Source organism: Pan paniscus, chromosome 21, assembly GCF_029289425.2.
Source record: "Pan paniscus chromosome 21, NHGRI_mPanPan1-v2.0_pri, whole genome shotgun sequence".
Classification (NCBI taxonomy): Eukaryota; Metazoa; Chordata; class Mammalia; order Primates; family Hominidae; genus Pan; species Pan paniscus.
Genome location: NC_073270.2, coordinates 37611576 through 37634119, shown reverse-complemented (window position 1 = coordinate 37634119; position 22544 = coordinate 37611576). Strand labels below are relative to the sequence as shown.

The window sequence follows — 22544 nt, the reverse complement described above, 5'->3', positions numbered from 1 at the left end:
TCCCTCCCCTAACCTGACTACCCAGGCCCCAGGGCTGCAAGTGGATGCTCCAGTGCTTCCTGCAGTAGCTGGTGTCCAAGCATGGGCCAGAGCTTATTCCTCCACCACGTCCACCTTAATGCCAGCAGTCACATCCTGCTGCAGGGGACAAAGGAGAGAGACCTGCTGGTGCCAGGACCCTGTTTCCGTTGAGCAAGGGCCTGACTTAGGTCTTGCTCTAGGGCTCCTCCTCCTGGCTTAGAAAGCCCCTCAACACTTACATGGTGACCCTGAATAGGGGGTTGGCTCCTGGAGCTGGCAGTGCTGGTGGGGAGCAGCTCAGCCCAGGTCCTTGGACCCTGGGCCTGGCTTTGCCCTTGACTTGCTACATGACCTCAAGCTCCCTGACCCTCACTGGGCTTCTGTGTCCTGTTGCATCATGTGAGGCCATCGTGGTGGTCCCTGCCAGGTCAGGCTTGTTCTATTCGTCAGCTCAACCTCCTCCACGGGCATCTTGGGAGTGGATCAAAGTCTTGGCAGACATCGACATTGTAACAATATTCCATTATATGGCTCTTTGCATCTTCAAAGCTCCAAGACTTACAGAGGGGAAGTTTCTTGCTTGGTATAGGGGAGAATTCCTGACTCAGCAGATGATCAGGAAGGGCCTCCCAGTGCCAGGCTCGGTCCTCAGTGCTCTACAGACTATATCTCACTTATTCCTCATAACGAACCTATGGATAGATCCTGTCATGACCAACCCCATTTACAAATGGGCAAATTGAGGCACAGTAAATGTAAGTGTGCACAAGGTTATACAACTAGGAATTGGCAGAGCTGGGATTCAAACCTGGGCAGTCTGGGTGCCGAGTATGCAAACTATGACCTCCTGGCTCTCCCACCCACCCACTTACGGCTTGAGGTCCTGGTCGATGAGGATGTCGTAGCCGTACAGCTCGAAGCAGTGCTTGTCACTGATGATCACCTTCTGCACACTCTGCAGGCTTTTGACAAAGATGTTGTCGATGTCCCTGAAGAGTGTCTCCACTGCCTCGGGCCCGTGTTTGGACGCCAGGTACTGCCGGAAGCGCTGTAGCATCCACTTGCAGCCCTGGGCCCCGGGCAGCCGGGTCGAGAGAGGAGCCTCAGTTAGTCAGGACCTGGCCTGCTAGGACCCTTACACAATTGCTCTCAGTGTTTCCCTTAGACCTGGGCAAGAGGGGCCCAGCCCTGAGCCCTGTAATTAGGATGACCCCAGGTGTGCCGCTCTTTGAGGGGCAAAAATTCTTCATGTCTAAGAGGACTGGCTATGCAGGACCCCAGAAGTCCCTGCCCACATGGCCTGCGTAGGCCCCTTTTCTGAGCCTGACTTGCTAAGGACAGACCACACTGACCATGTGTGCATCCCAAGGCCAAGGAGTGACCAACAGGCTACCATTTTCAGGGGTGTGTATGCACAAGGGCCCCACTGTGGGATGGAGCTGGGGAGGGAAGAGAAGGGAACAGGTGTGAGCTGGGGACCTGCTCTCCTGTGTCCCCTTGATCTGGCCCTTGACTCTGAGAAGTCTGAGAATTCTGTATTTGAACCTGGCCTTGCAGGTTATTTTACATAGACAGAGAGATAAAATATATCTGTATGATACATTACATTAATTGATTAATCCGTTGACCAATAGAAGATATCTGTCAAGGTAGGAGGATAGGACATATTTTGTTTAGGTGTGTGTTAGTGTGATTTGCAACTTTTAAATACTGAGACACATGATATGTGGGCCTCCATTTGTAGTCCTGCCCTGAGCCCTGCAAGTGGGATGGGTAGGCCTGCCTCACTGGTGAACACAGGCTCAGACAGGCCTGTCCTGGGCTCCTTGCCACTCCACCCTCCCCACCCCGACCTGGCGCCAGAGGGCTGTACCCGTGCATAGCCGAGCCCGGCTTCCTCACCTTCTTTGGGTGGTAGTCGGGAGATGTTTTTTGCACAGCCACGTTGGTGAGGTGAACATCTGGGAGAGGGTGGTGGTCAAGGGTCAGCGTGAACAAAAAGGGTGAGCTCTGCCCCACGAAGTCCCCAGGACTGAACTGAGACCTTGCTTGAGAATTGATGGGGAAGGCTACGAAATAGCTCCACGGTCGTGTGTGTGAGCTTTGGAGTCAGATGGGCCTGGATTCAAATCCTGCCTGCATCTTTCCTGGCTGTGGGCTCCTGAAAAGCCATTTCACTTCCCTGGGCCTATTTCCCCACCTTTTAATGGGGGTACATAGCAGTATATTGACCTCACAGGATTTTTCAAAAGGTTAAATACTGTGCCTCTTCCAGTGCCTGGCATAGCTATTATACTACGGTTTTTCTTTTCTTTTCTTTTAACCTTTGTGGTATATTATGATTTTTTTTTTTAATTCAAGAGGAGTGGTTCTAACAAGTAAAGGAACCAAATACAGAACAACCATCTCAGGACACAGTAGGCTGTCTGTCATTAGAGGGGTCCAGGCTGGGCGGCCACTTTGTAGGAATATTGGCAAAGGGATCCAGCACTGGGATAGGGTCAGGGTGGCCTTGGAAGGCCCAGCCCTGAGATTTGGCCTCTCAGTACCATCACCATCGTCACCACCAGTGACATCAGCAGCACTTTGCAGCTCACAGAGCATGTTTACACACATTATCTCATTTGTTCCCCAAATTATTCCCATCTCACAGATGAGACCATGGAGGCTCAGAGAAGTTAAGTGACCACCATTCAGAATACTCCTTCCTCAACATCTTCACCCCACAACTAAGCAGGATGGCTTCCCCAAACCTTGTTGTATTTGTTTGTTTGTTTGTTTGTTTTGAGACGTAGTCTTTTGCCCAGACTGGAGTGCAGTGGCGCAATCTTAGCTCACTGCAACCTCCGCCTCCCGAGCTCAAGCGATTCTCTTCCCTCAGCCTCCTAAGTAGCGGGGATTACAGGTGCCCACCACCAAGCCAGCTAATTTTTGTATTTTTAGTAGAGATGGGGTTTCACCATGTTGGCCGGGCCAATCTCAAACTCCTGACCTCAAGTAATCCACCCGCCTCGGCCTCCAGAGTGCTGGGATCACAGGTGTGAGCCACCACACCCAGTACCAAACCTCATGAAATGACCATAAGACCTGACTTTCTCCAGGACTTACTTGGGGCATTTCTCAGATGGGGAGGTAGAGGTTCTAGGTCTCTGACTCCAAGTCTAATTCCCCTAAATGTATGGTTCTGCCAGTCTGTGGTGTATTGAACAGAGTAGGGTGGTTTCAGCCTCTCTGGAAAAGGTATCCTCTTTAGCATCTTTTTCCTAGACGTCTTCTTTAGACCTTTTTTTTTTTTTTTTTTTTGGAGACAGGGTCTTGCTCTGTCACCCAGGCTGGAGTGCAGTGGTGCCATCTCATCTCACTGCAACCTCCGCCTCCTGGGTTCAAACGATTCTCCTGCCTAAGCCTCCCAAGTAGGTGGGACTACAGGCAAGCACCATCATGCCCGGCTAGTTTTTGTATTTTTAGTAGAAACAGGGTCTCACCATGTTGGCCAGGCTGGTCTGGAACTCCTGACCTCAGGCGATCCACCTGCCTCAGCCTCCCAAAGTACTGGGATTACAGGCATAAGCCACCATGCCTGGCCCAAATTTATTTTTTGCAGAGACAGGGTTTCAACATGTTGCCCAGGCTGGTCTCAAACTTCTGACCTCAAGCAATCCACCTGCCTTGGCCTGCCAAAGTGCTGGGATTACAGGCATAAGCCACTGCACCCAGCCCAAAAATTAATTTTGAATGGACCACAGACCTAAATATAAGAGGCAAAACTATGAAATTCATAGAGAAAAATAGAGGAATAAGTCACTGTGACCTTGAGTAGGCAGATCTTCTTAGATATGACACCAAAAGCACAGATGGCAAAAGAAAAAATAGATAAATTCAACTTTATCAGAATTAAAAACTTCTGTGCTTCAACGGAAATTATCAAAAAGTGAAAGAAAACCCACAGAATGAGAAAAAATATTTGTAAATAATGTATCTAATAAGGGACTAGTATCCAGAACACGTACAGGATTCTTATAACTCAACAATAAAAAGTTAATCCAATTTAAGAATGGGCAAAGGATTTGAAGAGATTTATAAGTGGCCACAAGCACATAAAAGGTGCTCAGTATAATTAGTCATCAGGGAAATGCCAATCAAAACCACTGCACATCCACTAGGATGGCTATAATGAAAAAGACAGATAATAGCAAGTATTGGCCAGGCATGGTGGCCGCGCCTGTAATCCTAGCACTTTGGGAGGTCAAGGCAGGCAGGTCACTTGAGTCCAGGAGTTCAAGACCAGCCTGGGCAACAGGGTGAAACCCTGTATGTACACAAAATACAAAAATTAGCCAGGCGTGGAAGCGAGCATCTATAGTCCCAGCTACTTGAGGGGCTGAGGTGGGAGGATCATTTGAGCCCGGGAAGTCGAGGCTGCAGTGAGCCGAGATCACACCACTGCACTCCAGCCTGGGCAACAGAGCAAGAACTTGTCTCGAAAAATACAAAATAACAAGTGTTGACGAGGATATAAAGAAATTGGAACCCTCAAACAATAGTAATGGAAATGTAAAATCATGCAGCACCTTGGAAAACAGTTTACAGGTTCCTCAAAAAGTTAAACATAGAATTATTATGTGACCAGCAAATCCACTCCTAGATATACACTCAAGAGACATGAAAACAGGCTGGGCGCGGTGGCTCATGCCTGTACTCCCAGCACTTTGGGAGGCCGAGGCAGGAGGATCACTTGAGGTCAGGAGTTTGCGACCAGCCTGGCCAATGTGGTGAAACCTCATCTCTACTAAAAATACAAAAATTAGTCAGATGTGGTGGCGCATGCCTGTAATCCCAGCACTTTGGGAGGCCGAGGCGGGCAGATCACTTGAGGTCAGGAGTTTGCGACCAGCCTGGCCAATGTGGTGAAACCTCATCTCTACTAAAAATACAAAAATTAGTCAGATGTGGTGGTGCATGCCTGTAGTCCCAGCTACTCAGGAGGCTGAGGCATGAGAATCGCTTGAACCTGGGAGGCAGAGGTTGCAGTGAGCCAAGACTGCACCACTGCACTCCAGCCTGGGGGTCCGAGCGAGACTCTGTCTCAAAAAAGAAAAAGAAAAAGAAATGAAAACATATGTCCACACAAAAACTTGTACATGGAATTTTTATAGCAGCATTTTTCATAATAGCCAAAAAGTAGAAACAACTCCACTGCCATCAATGGATAAAATGGTATACCCACTTTACTAAATGTGATATATCTATACAAGGAATATTATTTGGCAATAAAGAAATATGAAAGGCCAGGCATGGTGGCTCATGCCTGTAATCCCAGCACTTTGGGGGGCTGAGACAGGCTGATCACCCGAGGTCAGGAGTTCAAGACCAGCCTGGCCAACATGATGAAACCCCATCTCTACTAAAAATACAAAAAAATTAGCCGGGCGTTGGTGGCGGGCACCTGTAATCCCAGCTACTTGGGAGGCTGAGGCAGGAGAATCATTTGAACCCAGGAGGCACAGGTTGCAGTGAGCCAAGATGGCGCCACTGCACTCCAGCCTGGGCAACAAGAACAAAACTTGGTCTCAAAAAAACAAACAAAAAGAACAAAAGGAAATATGAAGTACTGATCCATGCTACAACATAGAAGAACCTTAGAAACAAGCCAAGTGAAAGAAGTCAGACACAAAAGACTGCGTAGTGAATGATTCCATTTATATGAAATGTCCAAAATAGGCAAATCCGCAGAGACAGGAAGTGGCTGCAAAGGCCTGGGAGAGGAGTCTAGGGAGGAATAGGGGATGATGGCTAATGGGTATGGAATTTCTTTGGGGAGATGATAAAAATGTTCTAAAATAGCTGGGCATGGTGGCTCACGCCTATAGTATCCACTACTCAGGAGGCTGAAATGGGAGGATCATTTGAGCCCATGAGTTCGAGACCAGCCTGAACAATATAGGGAGACCCTGTTTCAAAAAAAAGAAATTTTCTAAAACTGATTGTGGTAATGGTTGTGTGGATATGATAAAAGCCATTTCATTGCATGCTTTAACTGGGTAAATTGCATGATATGTGAATTATATCTCAGTAAAGCTCAATATATATCTCAATATATGAAGATATTATGGTCAAATAAAGCTGCTACAAAAAAATAGGAGAAGAGAAGGCCAGGTGCAGTGGCTCATGCCTGTAATCCCAGCACTTTGGAAGGGCAAGGCAGGAGGATCACTTGAGCCCAGGAGTTTGAGACCAGCCTGGGCAACATGGTGAGACCAGTCTCTATAAAAAATTTAAAAATTAGCTGGGCATGGTGGTGCATGCCTGTGGTCCCAGCTACAAGGGAGGCTGAGGTAGGAGGATCACTTCAGCCCAGGAGATGGAGGCTGTAGTGAACCGTGATTGTGCCACTGCACTCCAGCCTGGGCAACAGAGCAAGACTCTGTCTTGAAAAAAAAAAAAAGGAAAAGAGAAAGAGGATGCTGGGGCAAAGTAAGTTACTGGCTGAAGAGGGGAAATAGCTCTCTTCAGATGAAGGAAGTATGACTCCCAGAACTTCACACTTCACACACTGCTCCCGCCTGCTGTGGAGGAGACAGCGGGCCTCCTTAGGAGCAGAGGAGAAGCAGAGGCTAAAAGAAAGGGGTGAGAGATGGGTCAGCCAACCTCAGAGCCTCCCGTCTCTAGAGAGGAACCTAAAACCAGGTCTCAGTGGACCAATGGTCAAGTAGCAGAGTAAACATACAATCAAAATAAACCCACAGAGAAACAGAACTGATTCATTGCAAAATATTTAGGAGAAAAAGACTTTTCTTAGTTTAGAAATGATGGTAAAAATCACAGAGGAAACCAATGGACAAGTAAACCAATGGACAAGCATGTGAAAATAAAAATGAACAGATGTCAATACAAAAATTAAAGCATCAGTGACCACAGAAAAGATGTGTAGCAAATGCAATAGTCTGTTTCTGTCACATGAAAATCCCACATGAATTAACAATAAAAAGTATGACTGTTTATTTACTAAGTAAAGGATATGGACAAACATAAAAGAGAAAATAAAGCTGGTAGGACCCCATCTGGGAAAAAGCTCAAAGTTCCTAGTAATAGAAGATATATAATTTCAAAGGCACGCAAATGGGGGAAAATGAAAATTGGAAGAAATGCTAATTCTAAGGCAAAATTCTGCTTCCTCGTCAAGTCAGTTGCATTTAAAAAATCTTTTCATTTTGAAAACTTCAAAACTCACAGAATATTTGCAAGAATCATATAATGAATGCCCCTATCTGCTTCACCTAGATGTGCCCAGTCGTTTCAGAAATGGCTGTTTAAAACAATTGTCCCCAGGACTGGGGAGTTGGGATGAAATGGACCAGTCAATAGGAGGGTAAAAATATTTTATTTTTATTTATTTATTTTTAAGACAGAGTCTCACTCTGTTGCCCAGGCTGGAGTGCAGTGGCACAATCTTGGCTCACTGCAACCTCCACCTCCCGGGTTCAAGTGATTCTCCTGCCTCAGCCTCCCAAGTAGCTGGGATTACAGGCGCCTGCCACCATGCCTGGCTAATTTTTGTATTTTTAGTAGAGATCAGGTTTCACCATATTGGTCAGTCTGGTCTCAAGCTCCTGACCTCAAGTGATCTGACCGCCTCAGCTCCCAAAGTGCTAGGATTACAGGCGTGAGCCACCATGCCCAGTGAGGGTAAAAAGATAAAAGGACTGTTCTGGGAAGCAATCTGGCCAGATGGGCTTGACTCAGTATTTACATCTTTGTGACACCATCCAAAGGAAAAATCTTAAATACTGTAAAAGGTTTATGAAGAAATATGTTCCTTTGCAGCATTATGTGTCACTATAGCAAGAAACTGAATACTTCCCAAATGCCTGCAGCATGGGGGATTAGAAAACCAGGAAACCTACTCAGTGGAATATTTTCATTAATGAAAAAAAAAAAGTCTACAAGGAAAATACTGCTGATAATGTTTAGTGCAAGAAAATGTTATATTTATACAATGGGATCATTTATATATAAAAGGTGAATGACAACAAAATTCCCTACAAATGAGCCTGGAAGGAAATACACCAAAATAGTAAGAAGTTTCTGCTAGAAAATATGCCTAGAGAAGGTTTCTCTTTCTTTTTGTACTGTTCTGAATTTTCTGATTTGATTTTCATGAGCTATACCACTTTTATTATAAAACTATATCCTTTCAATGTTTTATTATTTTATTATTAGAGTAAGGCCTATCCATTGTAGAAACAATTCATAATAGACATGTATAAAGTTTAAAATAAATGTTTCCTGACCTGGTTCTAATTCTCTGCAGTTTTCAGAGTTAATAGATTAGTGAGGCTGGGCACGGTGGCTCACGCCTGTAATCCCAGCACCTTGGAAGATCAAGGTGGGAGGATTCAAACTGTTGAATCAAGGTCACACTCTTGAGCCTAGGAGTTTGAGACCAGCCTGGGCAACATAGCGAGAACTCATTGCTACAAAAAACAAGTTAGCCAGGCACAGTGGCATGTGCCTGTGGTCTCAGCTACACAGGAGGCTGAGGTGGGAGGATCACTTGAGCCCAGGAGTTCAAGGCTGCAAAGAGCTGTGATCCCACCACTGTACTCGATCGGGGGCAACAGAGAAGGAAACTGTCAATCAATCAATCACTAAGATAGATTAGTGAATCATCAACATCCTTTCATACTTTTTCTTAAACATAAACATTCTTCCTTAAAGGCAAAAATGGGAACATGAATATACCAGGTTCTCCATCTTACATTTTGTTTTTCACTTAATCATCTGTTTTAGATATCTTTCTATGTCATGATATTTCGACCTATCTCATTGCTTTCAACAGATGCACAAGATCACATAGATGCTTTATTATTCATTTCACCATCCCTCAAGGGAGATTTAAGGGATCAAGGGTGATGACTGTATACTATTATATACAGTGTTTCAATGAATATTTTTGTATTTAGTGTATGTATAGATATACTATATGCAAATATATATTTGAATAATTATGTATAAACTATATGTATTATATATAATGAAGTCAGGTTAAAAATGTTTATTATTTTGTGATCCAAAATTATTTTAAAAGTTAGTATGTAATATCTGATGCGAATATGATAAAATATTAATCTGTTAAATCTGGATGGTAAATGCATGGGTTGTTATAGTCCTTCCTGCAGTTTTCTATTTATAGAAAATTATGTTCTATTAATATTTCAAGATTAAAAATTTAAAACAATATAAAAGAAGGGGTGGAAAATGTGTATTTACTCACTGTGAAAACAGCAAAGCCTCATTAACTAGAAACTAGCCCCGGGAGAGGGCTTGATTTGTTTAAAAAGTCCCCATGATGCCCAGAGCTGTGCAAACATTTTTAAGTGGGAGAGGAGGACCACTAACATTTACTGAGAGGTCACTCTGGGCCAGCCACTGTTCTAACTGCTTTACATGTATTATTTAACTTTAGTTAAAAAAAAAAAAAGTAGGTGGCAATTAAACTAAACTCGATGACTTGCATATGATAAATGCTTGTTAGAATTACAAAATAAAATGAACGTACTGGAAGTGCTGACGTTGGCAAAATAGAAAAAAACAAATTGCAAAAAATACTCAGAAAGGTCTAATCGCAGTTTCACATGCAGGCAATGCACATGCATCACCTTGGACACGCACTCAACTGAATGGGGAAATTAACGCAGAGAGATGCAAATGGGCTAAAAGCATTGGCTGGGTTGTCCACACCCGAAGCTGGGAAGCGTCACCCCCATTTCCATCTTTCCCATGTGCAAGTCATCTGGTCCCGCCCATTTGCCTCCTAAATATTGCTGGATTGTCTACCTCTTTTCTTCTGAGGCTCAGGCCTAAAGATCTTTAAAACTTCTTTTGATGTGTCTATTTTGACCAGATAATACATTCACATGGCTCAAAAGTTAAAATGCACAAAATGTATGTAAGGAAACGTCTCCTTCCTACCTCTGCATCCACTCACATTTCTCTTCCCAAAGGCAACATCTATTTCCAGTTTCTTTTTTTTTTTTTTTTTTTTGAGACAGAGTCTTGTTTTGTCACCCAGGCTGGAGTGCAATGGCGTGATCTCGGTTCACTGCAAATCCGCCTCCCAGGTTCAAGGGATTCTCATGCCTCAGCCTCCCTAGTAGCTAGGATTACAGGCAGATGCCACAATGCCCAACTAATTTTGTATTTTTAGTGGAAATGGGGTTTCACCATGTTGGTCAGGCTGGTCTCCAACTCTTGACCTCAGGTGATCCACCTGCCCTGGCCTTCCAAAGTGCTGGGATTACAGGTGTGAGCCGCTGCACCCAGCTTCTTGTCTGTTCTTCCAGAGATGTCTATGTACAGATAGGCAAACATATATATATAGACAGAGAGAGAGAGAGATTTTTTTTTTTTGAGATACAGTCTTGCTCTGTCACCCGGACTGGCATAAAGGGGCAAAATCACAGCTCACTGCAGCCTGGAACTCCTGGGCTCAAGTGATCCTCCCACCTCACTTGAGTGGGTAGCTGGGAGTACAGGCATGTGACACCACATCTGGCTAATTTATTTTTATTTTTATTTTTTTCATAGAGACAGGATCTCACTATGTTGCCCAGGTTGGTCTTGAACTCCTGGCCTCAAGTGATCCTTCTGCCTCAGCCTCCAAAGTGCTGAAATTACAGGTGTGAGCCACCACATCTGACCAGATATAATTTTTAACATGAACGAGAACATACTTTCAAACACTGTTCTAGACATACTTTGTTTTTTCCCAGTTAACAATATATCTTGGAAATTGTTTCATATCAGTACATAAAGCACTTTCCCCATTCCTTTTTAACAGCTTCATAGTATTCCACTGTATAAAGGAGCCATTCATTTCAATGTTCCCTATTTTTTTCTCTCACAAACAAGGCCGTGCAGTGAATGACCTTGAAGCCTGTCTTGTCCTATACTGCACATGTACTTGTAAGATGATAAAATCCCAGAAGGGGAATTGCTGGGTCACAGGGCATGTGCATTTGTCTTTTAACAGATCTTTGCTAGATTGTCTTCAAAGGAGTCATACCAATCAATTTACAATCCCGCCAGCAACATATGTATTCTCCCAGCCTCGCCAGGACACTGTTATCAAATTTTTGGTCTCTGCCAATCAGATGGGTGAAAATCGCATTGTACTTGAATGAATGAGTGAGCCAATGACTAGGCACTGAAGAAAGAGGCACATAAAAGGATGCAAATGTTCTCCAAAGGGGCTAAAACTGTCCAACCCTAGGAATATAAGTAAATGTGAATGTTAGGCATAGCACCAAAACTATCATCAGGCAGAGCAGTTTGCGGTGAGCTGCTCTGAGCAGAGTTGGCCTCTCCCATGGAATCACCCCCACAAAACTGGAAGCTCCCAGAGGGAAGGGACCAGACCTATCTCATACCCTGTCTCCCGTGCCCAGACCACAGCAGGCATTCAGCAAACACCTGTGGGACAAAGGAGTTCACTTGGGACTGGCCAGAGTGTGGGAAGGGGTAGGTGTGTCGGGGGTGGTTAGCCAGGATCCCAGGATACACTGGTCATCAATGCTGTTCAGTGTGAAGCGGGTGTTGGAGAATCGGGCAAAGCCATCCCGGTAGAGCCAGGCCCGCAGCGGGATGTACTAAGGCAGAGGTGGGAAGAGAGAGAGAAGGGAAAGGGAATATATACAGGCACTGTCACATCGCCTAGCTCTTGCACCTACCGTTTCCTCCACCCGGAGTGCCCTTATGTCTTTCCCAAATCATCCTTCAGGCACCTGCTTTTACACCAGGCTTCTTTGATTCTATCCCCTCCTTTCCCCAGGTGGAGGGGGATACAGAAGGAAATAAAATGAAGGTGAAGTCCAGGAGGACAGGGGTGGAGTCTGTCTTGGACACCCCTGTATCCTGTGCCCAGCAAAAAGATTTGAACATTGGCTGGATGAAGGAATGCATGAATGGGTGGAGGGAATATAGCCACTCCCTGGTTAAGAGAGTAGGCTCTGAGGCCAGGCTGCCTGGATTTGAATGCCAGCTCTGCTGCTCACCAACTCTGTGACCTTGGGCAAGGTACACAACCTCTGTATCTGTTCCCTCATTGTAAAGGGAGAATAATAATAGAACCTGCCTCCCTGGGTTATTAGGAGGCCTGAATGAGATAAAACCTGCTAAGTGCCAGGGCCTGGTACTTAGTAGGTGCTCAATAAATGTCTGCTGTGGATGACCGAATGAATAAAGAAGGGCAGAGAGAGGGCAAATCTAGACTTTGGGGCATCTAAGATGGTAAACCTCAGATAAGTCTCCCTGCCCCCACCCTATCCCTAGATGTCCCTCGGGGATCTCCCAGGGAGAGATAAAACCAGACAAGCTCACACAAGGTACCTCCAGGCCTCTTCCCCTCATCTCCCTAGCCCAGCCACCCTTTAACCCCTGCTGGAGCAGGGCCCCCACCTTTGTTACTCACCGACATCACCAGCACATAGACACGCAGGTCAAACTTGCGGCCTGTCAGGCAAGGAAAAAATTAATTTGTGCAACAAATATTGATCGTCAGACATTGTGCTAGGTTTTGGGAAAATAGCAGTGGACAGACAGGAAACCCCGCCTTCATGAAGCTCCTGCTGAAACTACACAAGGGGCTAGGCGTGGTGCCTCATGCCTGTGATCCCAACACTTTGAGAGGCTGAGGCAGGAGGATCGCTTGAGGCCAGGAATCCAAGACCAGCCTGAGCAACATAGTGAGACTCTGTGTCTACAAAAAAATTAGCCTCGCATGGTGGTGCACATCTGTAGTCTCAGCTACTCTGGAGATTGAGGCAGGAGGATCGCTTGAGCCCAGGAGATGGAGGCTGCATGAGCTATGATCGTGACCCTGCACTCCAGCCTGAGTGACAGAGCAAGACATGGTCTCAAAAAAACACAACAAAAAAAACGCACAAGGTATAAAGAGAGAATAATGGGAGGTGGGGGAGGGGTGCGTGGGGGTCAACTTTGGGGAAAGTCTTGAAACTCAGTGGTCAAAGACCCCCATGGGGAGTGGTGACCTTCATGGAGACAAGGTGCCTGCCCAGCCCAGAGCGGTGCAGGATCTTGGGCAGAAGGAACTGCGAGAACAGTCTGGAGGGGGAAAGAGCTTGGGCCAAGGGCAGAGTGGAAGGAGATGAGGTCAGTTAGGCTGGCAGAGGTCAGGTCCCATGCAGTTTTGGGGTTTTGTCTCACAATCCATGGGAAGCCACGGAAGGGTGTCTCCTCTCTGGCTGCCACGTTGGGGTGGAGTGAAGTGGGCAGAGCAGCGGCAGGCACCAGTGAGGGGGCGGGCGTGGTTGTCTAGGAGGAAGAGGATGGTGGCCAGGCCCGGGGTGGAGGTGAGAGGAATGGCCAGATTCCAGAGCTTGTGGGAGCTTGGTGAGAACCAGATGTGGCAGGGGAAGGGGGACACACCCAGAATGGCTCCTGGCTTCTAGCTGTGTCCCCTAGAGAAGCTGAGGCATGGTGGGGGGATGGGAGGGCAGAATTTGGGATGTGTTGGGTTTGAGTGGTTGGCAGATGCCCAAGACGGATGTCACAGGCTGCTGGACATAAGGATCTGGGGTTCAGGGGCAAGGTCTCGGCTGGGGACAGAAAGCTGGGAGTCACTGGCCTTTGGGTGGTGTTTAAGCCACAGACAGGATGGGGTCACTGTGGGGGAGAGAGGAGAAGAGGCCCAGGGGCTGCCCCCTGGGGAAGGTAATTGCCAGAGGACGTGGGAGGAGACAACTGGCATTAACCCTATTGCAATGATGTCAGGCATGCCTGATGTGCCTGCAGTTCCCAGAGCCCGAGTGAGAAAAGCAGATGTTGGCCCGCCTGGGGAAACCCACCAAGCTTGCGGGGAGGAGGCTGGGTTCCACCTCAGGGCCTTTTGCCCTTGTGATTCCTCCTCCCTGCATTTCTCTCCCTCCAAATCTACCCACAGTGACTCCCAGTTGTCACTCAGGTCTCAGCTCACATGTCCACCTCCTGGCCCCCATGTCACTCTCTGTCCCATTGCCCTGCTTGACTGACTTCATAGCACCCAGCACTGCATGGGACCGTCCTGTGGTTTGTATTCTGGTTTATTGCAGCCTGCTCATCGCGGGTGTAAGCTCCAGGAGAGCAGGGTGAGGGGCAGCCAGTATTCAGGGCAGTGCTGCCACCAAGTAGGTGCTTTATAATATTTGTTGGATAAATGCATGAATAAGTTGGTTTTTAAAGGAGGAGAATTTTTCTGAACCAAGAAGGGAGTGGAATGGACATGCCGGGCAGAGGGAACTGTACAGGCAATGGCTAGGAGGTGGGAGACTGCAGAACCCATCTCTTTCCATGCATCCCTTCATGCCTGGTGTCAGGCTGGGCCCTTGGCAGGCTGCTGGTCAAAGCTTGTTGACTGACTGTTTGATGACCATGCAATGGAAGAGCAGGAGCAGAGACAGCCATCTCACCTCCTATCAGGTAGGGATTTTCAATGTAACGCTGAGCCACATAGTTCTCCACGGGAATATCATCTTTCTGGTCGTCAGAGCTTCTTGTGTCCTAGTTGTAATAATAATAATAATTGAACATTTATTTATGGAACATTTCCTGTGTACTAGGTATTCTGTTAGACACTACTTTGGGTAGCTCATTGAATCTTTAAATCAACCCTGTCAGGTAAGTACTAACGTTATTTCCATTTCACAGATTAGAAACTGAAGCACAGAGAGGGAGAGTAACTTGTCCAAGGTCACACAGCCAGTTAGTGGTGTTGCTGGGATGTGAACCTACATGGTCTAGGCCCAGAGCCTGAGTGTTTAAACTCTAGACTGGTGCTGCCCAGTAGGGCAGTCACTGGCCGCAAGACGCCATTTACATTTACCTTGATGAAAAGTAAATGAAATTACATGCTACAACATGGATGAAATTCGAAGACATAAGGCTAAGTGAAATAAGCCAGATACAAAAGGACAAATATTGTCTGATTCCACTTAGATGAGTCCCTGGAGTAGTCAAGTTCATAGAGATAGAAGGTAGATGGGGGTTGCCAGGGGCTGGGGAGAGGAGGGAACGGGGAGCTTGTGTTTAACAGTTACAGAGTTTCAGTTTGGGAAGATGAAACGTTCTGGAGACGGATGGTGGTGGTGGTGGTTGCACAACAATGTGAATGCACTTAGTGTGACAAAGCCACACACTTAAAAGAAGTTACAATGGTAAATTTCATGTTACAGATTTTACCACAATTTTTTTTTTTTTTGAGAATGAGTCTTGCTCTCTTGTCCAGGCTGGAGTGCAGTGGCATCATCTTGGCTCACTGCAACCTCCACCTCTCGGGTTCAAGCAACTCTTGTGCCTCAGCCTCCTAAGTAGCTGGGATTACAGGTGACAGCCACCATGGTTAATTTTTGTATTTTTAGTAGAGACGGGGTTTCACCATGTTGGCCAGGCTGGTCTCGAACTCCTGACCTCAAATGATCTGCCCACCTCAGCCTCCCAAAGTGCTGGGATTACAGGTGTGAGCCACCACGCCCGACCCACATTTTTTTTTTTTTATTATACTTTAAGTTCTAGGGTACATGTGCACAACGTGCAGGTTTGTTACATATGTATACATGTGCCATGTTGGTGTGCTGCACCCATTAACTCGTCATTTACATTAGGTGTATCTCCTAATGCTATCCTTCCCCCCTCCTTCCACCCCAAAATAAGCCCCGGTGTGTGATGTTCCCCTTCCTGTGTCCAAGTGTTCTCATTGTTCAATTCCCACCTATGAGTGAGAACATGCGGTATTTGGTTTTCTGTCCTTGCAATAGTTTGCTGAGAATGATGGTTTCCAGCTTCATCCATGTCCCTACAAAAGACATGAACTCATCCTTTTTTATGGCAGCATAGTATTTCATGGTGTATATGTGCCACATTTTCTTAATCCAGTCTATTATTGTTGGACATTTGTCTTGGTTCCAAGTCTTTGCTATTGTGAATAGTGCCACAATAAACATACGTGTGCAGCATGTGTCTTTATAGCAGTATGATTTATAATCCTTTGGGTATATACCCAGTAATGGGATGGCTGGGTCAAATGGTATTTCTAGTTCTAGATCCCTGAGGAATCACCACACTGTCTTCCACACTGGTTGAACTAGTTTACAGTCCCACCAACAGTGTAAAAGTGTTCCTATTTCTCCACATCCTCTCCAGCACCTGTTGTTTCCTGACTTTTTAATGATCGCCATTCTAACTGGTGTGAGATGGTATCTCATTGTGGTTTTGATTTGCATTTCTCTGATGGCCAGTGATGATGAGCATTTTTTCATGTGTCTGTTGCCGGCCCACAATTTTTAAAAAGGATATGAAATTATAAATCCAGTCCTCAGTCACACCAGCCACGTGGCAAGTGCTCAACATCCTGCATGTGGCTAGTGGTCACCGCATTGGAGAGCACAGATATCCATTTTCATCCCTCTAGAAAGTTCTGTTGGACAGTGCTGCCTACACCACCCATGGGCCCCCGAGGACATTGCTCCTTCTTCTCTACCTGCCAGCCCAGCTCTGGAAGACAGCAATGCTCTCATGCATCTGCACAGCACCTCGCAGGTTGCAAACGCCTCTCCCACCTATTGTCCCCTTCACTCAAAGACAAGGGTCACACACTTGATGGGGTGACACAACAGCCCCAATAATGGCAGGCAGCACTGGCTCTCAGGGTAGACCTGCTTCACCCACCATTGTTCCCCACTCAGCTGTGTCAAGACAGAAGCAGCCAGGTCTTCCCTTCCTGGGACCTGGGCCCAGCCCTACCTCCACTCACGTGGCTGCCAGAGGGACTGACCGTGTTCCAGGCAGGCTGGGCCTCCAGGCTGCTGAGCTCTTTCCTGTAGTGCCCTGACAGTTTCATGGGAGGAGTCAAGACATTGAGCACTGCTGTGCGCCTCCTGGTACAGCAGGAGCTGGTCCTATAGGATTTCAGCCATCCTGCTCCTCCCACCCACCCTGCACCATCGTCACCGCTCAGGTTCAGAGGGCTTCGGTCATTTTCCCAAGACCACACAGCTGCTGAGTGGGAGAGGCAGGATTTGAACCAGGATTTCTACTGTACTGTGTCTTGGGACAAGAATGGATTGGGGTTGGGAGGGAGCTGCCCCCGAGGCTCAGTCTAGGCCCTGAGGAAGAGTCAGCCAAACTCTCCCCAGCCACGTGAGCAGGAGGCCCAGATAAAGAAAGTGCATCGAGCGCTGAGTGCCAGGCACTGTGCTGGGTGTGTGGGTGTGTGTGAGAATGTGTGTGTGTGTGTGTGTGTGCGCGCGCACGCGTGTGTTTGCTTATTAGCTCACTGCATCCTTAGCAGGTATAATTACCATCCCCATTTACGGGGGCACTGACAGGTAAAGTAACTTGCTCAAGGGCACACAGCTATTGAGTGACTGAGTGGCAAGATCAGGATTTGAACCTGGACAATCTGGCTCTGGAGACCCTGCTCCAATGGGCAGACCTGTGGGCAGAGTTTCTCTGCCAGCCCTCTGAGCTTTGATTGCAGGAAGGAGTGGCCCCTCCTGCTGGCAAGGTCAGAGGAGGGTTCAGGGAGGAAGGGGGAAGAGGCAGGCTCACCTTCCTCCAGTCCATGATGTCCTTCAGCCTACGGAAGAGGAAGATGCCTTTCCCTTGAGACCGGGCTACCTGGGGTGGGATGGGGGCAGAAAGCCGGCTCTTAGCTCTGCGTGGTTCCTTGCTGGCCCCCGTGGCTGGGGGCTGTCCCCAGCATATCTGTCTCTTTTTCCTTATGAACCCCCAACTCTCCCCAGAGGAAGGCTAGCTGAAGGGTCTGGAACAGAGAAGGTGCTAACCCTGGCAGAGGGAGAGAGGGAAGGGAGGGGAAGGGGGAGACTGACTTAGCTCACAAAGACATACATTTGCATGAATAATGCAAAAGAACAGACAATTAAAAAGCCATTTCTAACAGTCCTGGGAACATATCATCCAAATCTTTTTTTGGAAATCAATTTGCCTTCCTAATTAGGGTTTGCTTCGGCTAATACTGAAATCAGCCTGCCTTTACTGAACCCCAGCATGGATAATTCATAGCTTCACACAGTCTAGGGGCTGAGAGAATCTTTGATCTCATATGGAGTGGTCCTCAACAAAGGCATTACTCCCCTTCTACCATTGTAGAAGGACAACAGTCCTCCTGCCTGGCCTTGCACACTCACAGTGCCTAGCAGCTCACTACCTCCCCCACCAACGCCAAACAGCCCATTTTGTTACAGGATAGCTTTGTTAAGTAGTCATCCAAAAGGTATATATGAAGTGCATACTGTATGTTGAGCATTATGCAATGGAACGTTCACAGCCTAACCTGTGTTGAGCTAAGACTGGCCAGTCTGGCTTTGGCTTTTAGGACCTCCTAGAACAAAGCTGATTCCTGGGTGCCAGAAGAGTCCTTTAGGTATTTGCAGCCACTGAGCAGATCTCCCAAGTCATCTTACCTCCAGCATAACTGCAACTCTCATTTCCTTCTGTTCTCCTCTGAGCATGGCCCACCTGGCCCACCCGAGGCTCTCTGTACAAGATAGGGGCATGCAGGGCTGCCAGGTGTGGTTGTACAGGTTGTCTACTGCACAAAGAGCCCCTGCTCTGCCTGCCATGCTGTGCACCATGGTTCAGGGTTGTGTGTGCCCAGAAGACTGGGTGCCAAAAACTCTATGGAGCACTGGTGGTGGCTCAGGGGCAGCCAAATGTGCACAGCAATTTTAGAAAGCAACTAATAAGTGTGCATCAGGAGCTTCCAGCAGTTCACGGCCTTGCAAAAGACTTGAACAGGCATTTTACGAAAGAAGATTACCAGTGTAAACATACAATAGGTTGGGCACAGTGACTCACATCTGTAATCCCAGCACTCTGGAAGGCCGAAGTAGGAGGATTATTTAAGCTCAGGAGTTCGAGACAAGTCTAGGCAACGTAGAAAGACCTTGAGATCACATCGCTACTAAAAATAGCTTTAAAAATTAGCTGGGTATGAGAGTGCACCCCTGTAGTACCAGCTATCTGGGAGGCAGAGGTGGAAGGATGACTTGAGCCCAGGAGATCAGGGCTGCAGTGGGCAGGGATTGCACCACTGCACAGCCTGGGCAACAGTGTGAGACTGTCTGTAAAAAAAAAAAAAGAAAGAAAAGAACGGGCACTCAACTTCATCAGAGGGTTCACCAACAGAGAAGTGCTAATTGACAGAACAAGAGCACCGTCATCTCGTCATCTCGGACAAACACTGCCACTTTAAGTTCCAGTTCCCTTTCTGGCCTCATGCATTTCAAGGAAATCACTTCTCTTCTAACTACAAGCAGACAGAAAGAGCAGACAGTAAAACACAGATAAGACAGCTCGGGCACAGAGGGAGATGGGGGGAAAGTCTCTTGGGTAACTGCCAAACTTCGCCCTCATACAATGGACCCCAGTAAAACAGTAGATCTTAATAAGCACATTCCTTTCCCTTCCAGTGCACTAAGATAGGAAAGCTAAAAGCAACCCGGGGGATATGCCTGCAGCTGCAGAAAGATGTATGGGAACAGACACACAACTCTCCCTCCCAGATAAGCACAACAAAGAGACACAGAAGCAGTCCAAGCCTCTAATAAACTCTCCCGCCCTGAACCCTTAAAAACTCTTAGTCTGTAAGAGAGTGTGGCTCTGACCTAACTCAGCCAGAAGGTTCCTCTCAGGTTTGTTTTCTCTAAAATAAACCTGTCTTGACGGGCGAGCCACCTTTCGTGTTTCTCTCCTCTTTCTTTAATTCTTACACTAATGAAAATCACAATATGATACTACTATATACTACCTGAGAATGGTTAAATTAAAGACAGACAATACCAAGTATTAGTGAGGATGTGGAGAAACTGGAACTTGCACACACTGCTGGTGTGAGAGTACGTTGTTTGGAAACTGGCAGCATCCGCTAAAGCTGAACATAGGCATCCTCTATCCTATGTCCCAGCAATTCCTCTCCTAGGGACCTACATGACAGAAATGTCTGCACATGTCACCATGGACATGGCCCCAGACACCCACAGCAGCACTATCATAATAGCTCCACCCTGAGACTCCCCAATGGATGAATATTTAATCAATGGAATAGTATACAACGATGACAGTTAATAATGTACAATTACCCACATCAGCAGAATGAACTGCAAAACATGTCAAGGGAGAGACACCAGACACAAGGTAGTCATCCTATAAGATTCCAATTATATAAAGTCCAAAAGCAGACAAAGCAAACCTATGATGTTTAGTGCCTTGGGGGGTTGTGAGTGAGTGGAAAGGGGCCTGAGAGGGCTGCTGAGGGTAGGGAACGCTCTGTTTATGACCTGGGTGCTGATTATTTGAGTGGATTCACTTTGTGAAAATTCATACTGTGACCCTATAATTTGGCTACTTTTCTATATTTTATTAAACTTCAATTAAACGGTATCTTTTCAGGTTCATATGCTTTGGTCTAGGAACCCCTATCCCCAACCCTGTTGGCTGCCTTCCCTATGGCCACTTTCCTTCCTCTTCTTCCTTGCTAGCAAAGCCCACCTCTCATGAGGGAGGCTAGAAAGGCCAGATGTAGGTTTTCCCAGCTTCCCTTGCAGTTGGTGGAAACCACATGACCAGTTTTGGCCAATCAGACCTAAGGAGACATTTGCTCAGAGATTCCAGGAAAGATGTTTCTCCTTGTTAAAAATATTAGGGAAGGAGCTGGGGAGAAAGGGGATCGGGAAGAAATATCCTGGGCTCCTTCCTTCTTTCTTTGAATGCTACAGTCTGCGGAGATGATGCCTGTGACTGCAGCAGCCATGTCACATCCATGAGGTGACAAGTCTGATGACAAAAAGCCAGCACACAGGATGCAGAGTGGATGGAGAGAAGGAGCCTGGGCCTCTAGTGGCATCATCTAGCACATCCCCAAACCTGGATATGCCTACCCTCAGCCTTCTTGTTCTGTGAGATAACAAAATGCCTTTATTGTTCAGGCCATTGTTAGTAACTTGACATGACTGTTCCAGGAGGTGCCTTCCTAAGGGACTAACCCTAAAGAATGAAAGATGAACCGCCTGCATGGTGTTACATCGGGGCTGATGAGATGGAAATCACCTAATACCTAGTTCCAGCAGATGGCAGTTTCCAAAAACAACCACGACAATATTTCCTGTCCCATATGTTCTCCAGAACCCTGTCAAAAGGTAAATCAATGTCCCCTCCCTTGAATCTGGAAGTGTCTCTACTAATTGCCTATGGCAGAAGTGATGGGTGAATTCCAATGCCAGGTCATAAAAGGCAATATAGCTTCTGCCTGGCTCTCTCTTTCAGGATGGTTGCCCTCAGAACCCAGCAGCCATCCCATGAGGAAGCCCAGGTCACAGGGAGAGGCCCACCTGGAAGGCAACTGAGTCTTCCAGCCCTCAACTCTGGCTGAATTCCCAGCCAACAGCTGGCACTTACTTGCTAGCCCAGCCAGTGAGCCAGCTAGGAAGGGGATCCTCCAGCCCTCAGTGGATGCTGGAGCAGCCTTCCTTGTCAAGCACTGTCCAAGCTGGGGGCTCACATGAACTAAATAAGGCATTATTGTTGTTTCAAGTCACTATGTTTGGGAGTGGTTTGCTACTCTGAAATAGATAACCGGAATACGAGCTTTAGTAGAATGGTTCATAACAATGGCAATACCAGCAGCTAATACTTACCAGGTGTTTACTCTGTGCCAGACACCGTGATTTATACACGTTACCTCATTAAAGCTTGAAAAAAAACACACACCCTTTGACATAAACATTAATGTTATCCCCATTTTGCAGCCAAGAGAACCAGCGGACAGGCCAAACACATTGCCCAAGGTCACCCAGCCAACAGGTGACAAATCTGAGATAATTAAATCTGTGCTACACAAACCTGGGGCTCATATACCTCTTGAAAAGTGCCGGGGATACACAAAATCACAGGATAAACACTGCTAGTTCTGGGGGCAGCTCTATTACTTGATGGTTTGGGAGGGAAATATTTTTATATTATGCTTTTTTCTTTGAGACAGGGTCTTGCTCTGTCACCCAGGCTGGAGTACAGTGGCAGGATCTCGGCTCACTGCAAGCTCAGCCTCCTGGATTCATGCCATTCTCCTGCCTCAGCCTCCCAAGTAGCTGAGACTACAGGTGCCTGCCACCACGCCCTGCCAATTTTTTGTTATTTTTAGTACAGACAGGGTTTCACCGTGTCAGCCAGGATGGTCTCGATCTCCTGACCTCGTGATCCACCCGCCTCAGCCTCCCAAAGTGCTGGGATTACAGGCGTGAGCCACCGCGCCCGGCCGATTTTCACATTTCTTTCTATTAGGAATGCAACAAATCATAGGAGTGTTAGCCATGCCCGTGACTTTGCCATCAAAAGAGATCACAGTGATTTCGACATCACATTACAATTGTTGCAGATATCTCAAAATATTGTTTATGCTCCTCCTGACTTTGAAATTATGGTAGCTGTGAGGCCTGCTGTTAGATCCTCTTTAA

At 46.8% G+C, this 22544-nt stretch overlaps 1 protein-coding gene across 22 annotated transcripts in view; it reads right to left on the bottom strand.

Annotated features, from left to right (window-relative positions):
• The window catches only part of TTLL9 (tubulin tyrosine ligase like 9), a 75149-nt gene that overhangs the window by 7776 nt on the left and 44829 nt on the right, over positions 1-22544 (bottom strand). For 16 of the 22 annotated variants that reach the window (XM_008967515.3, XM_055105049.1, XM_055105050.1 and 13 more), the window contains 6 exons: positions 17623-17691; positions 14487-14577; positions 12491-12531; positions 11582-11669; positions 1924-1982; positions 894-1090 (listed from right to left, as the gene is read on the bottom strand). In XM_008967515.3, the coding sequence (XP_008965763.1) occupies positions 894-1090; positions 1924-1982; positions 11582-11669; positions 12491-12531; positions 14487-14577; positions 17623-17691 (545 nt within the window). The remainder of the gene's footprint in view (positions 1-893; positions 1091-1923; positions 1983-11581; positions 11670-12490; positions 12532-14486; positions 14578-17622; positions 17692-22544) is intronic. The other 6 variants (XM_055105047.1, XM_057300917.1, XM_034947193.3 and 3 more) reach the window with 1 other exon arrangement.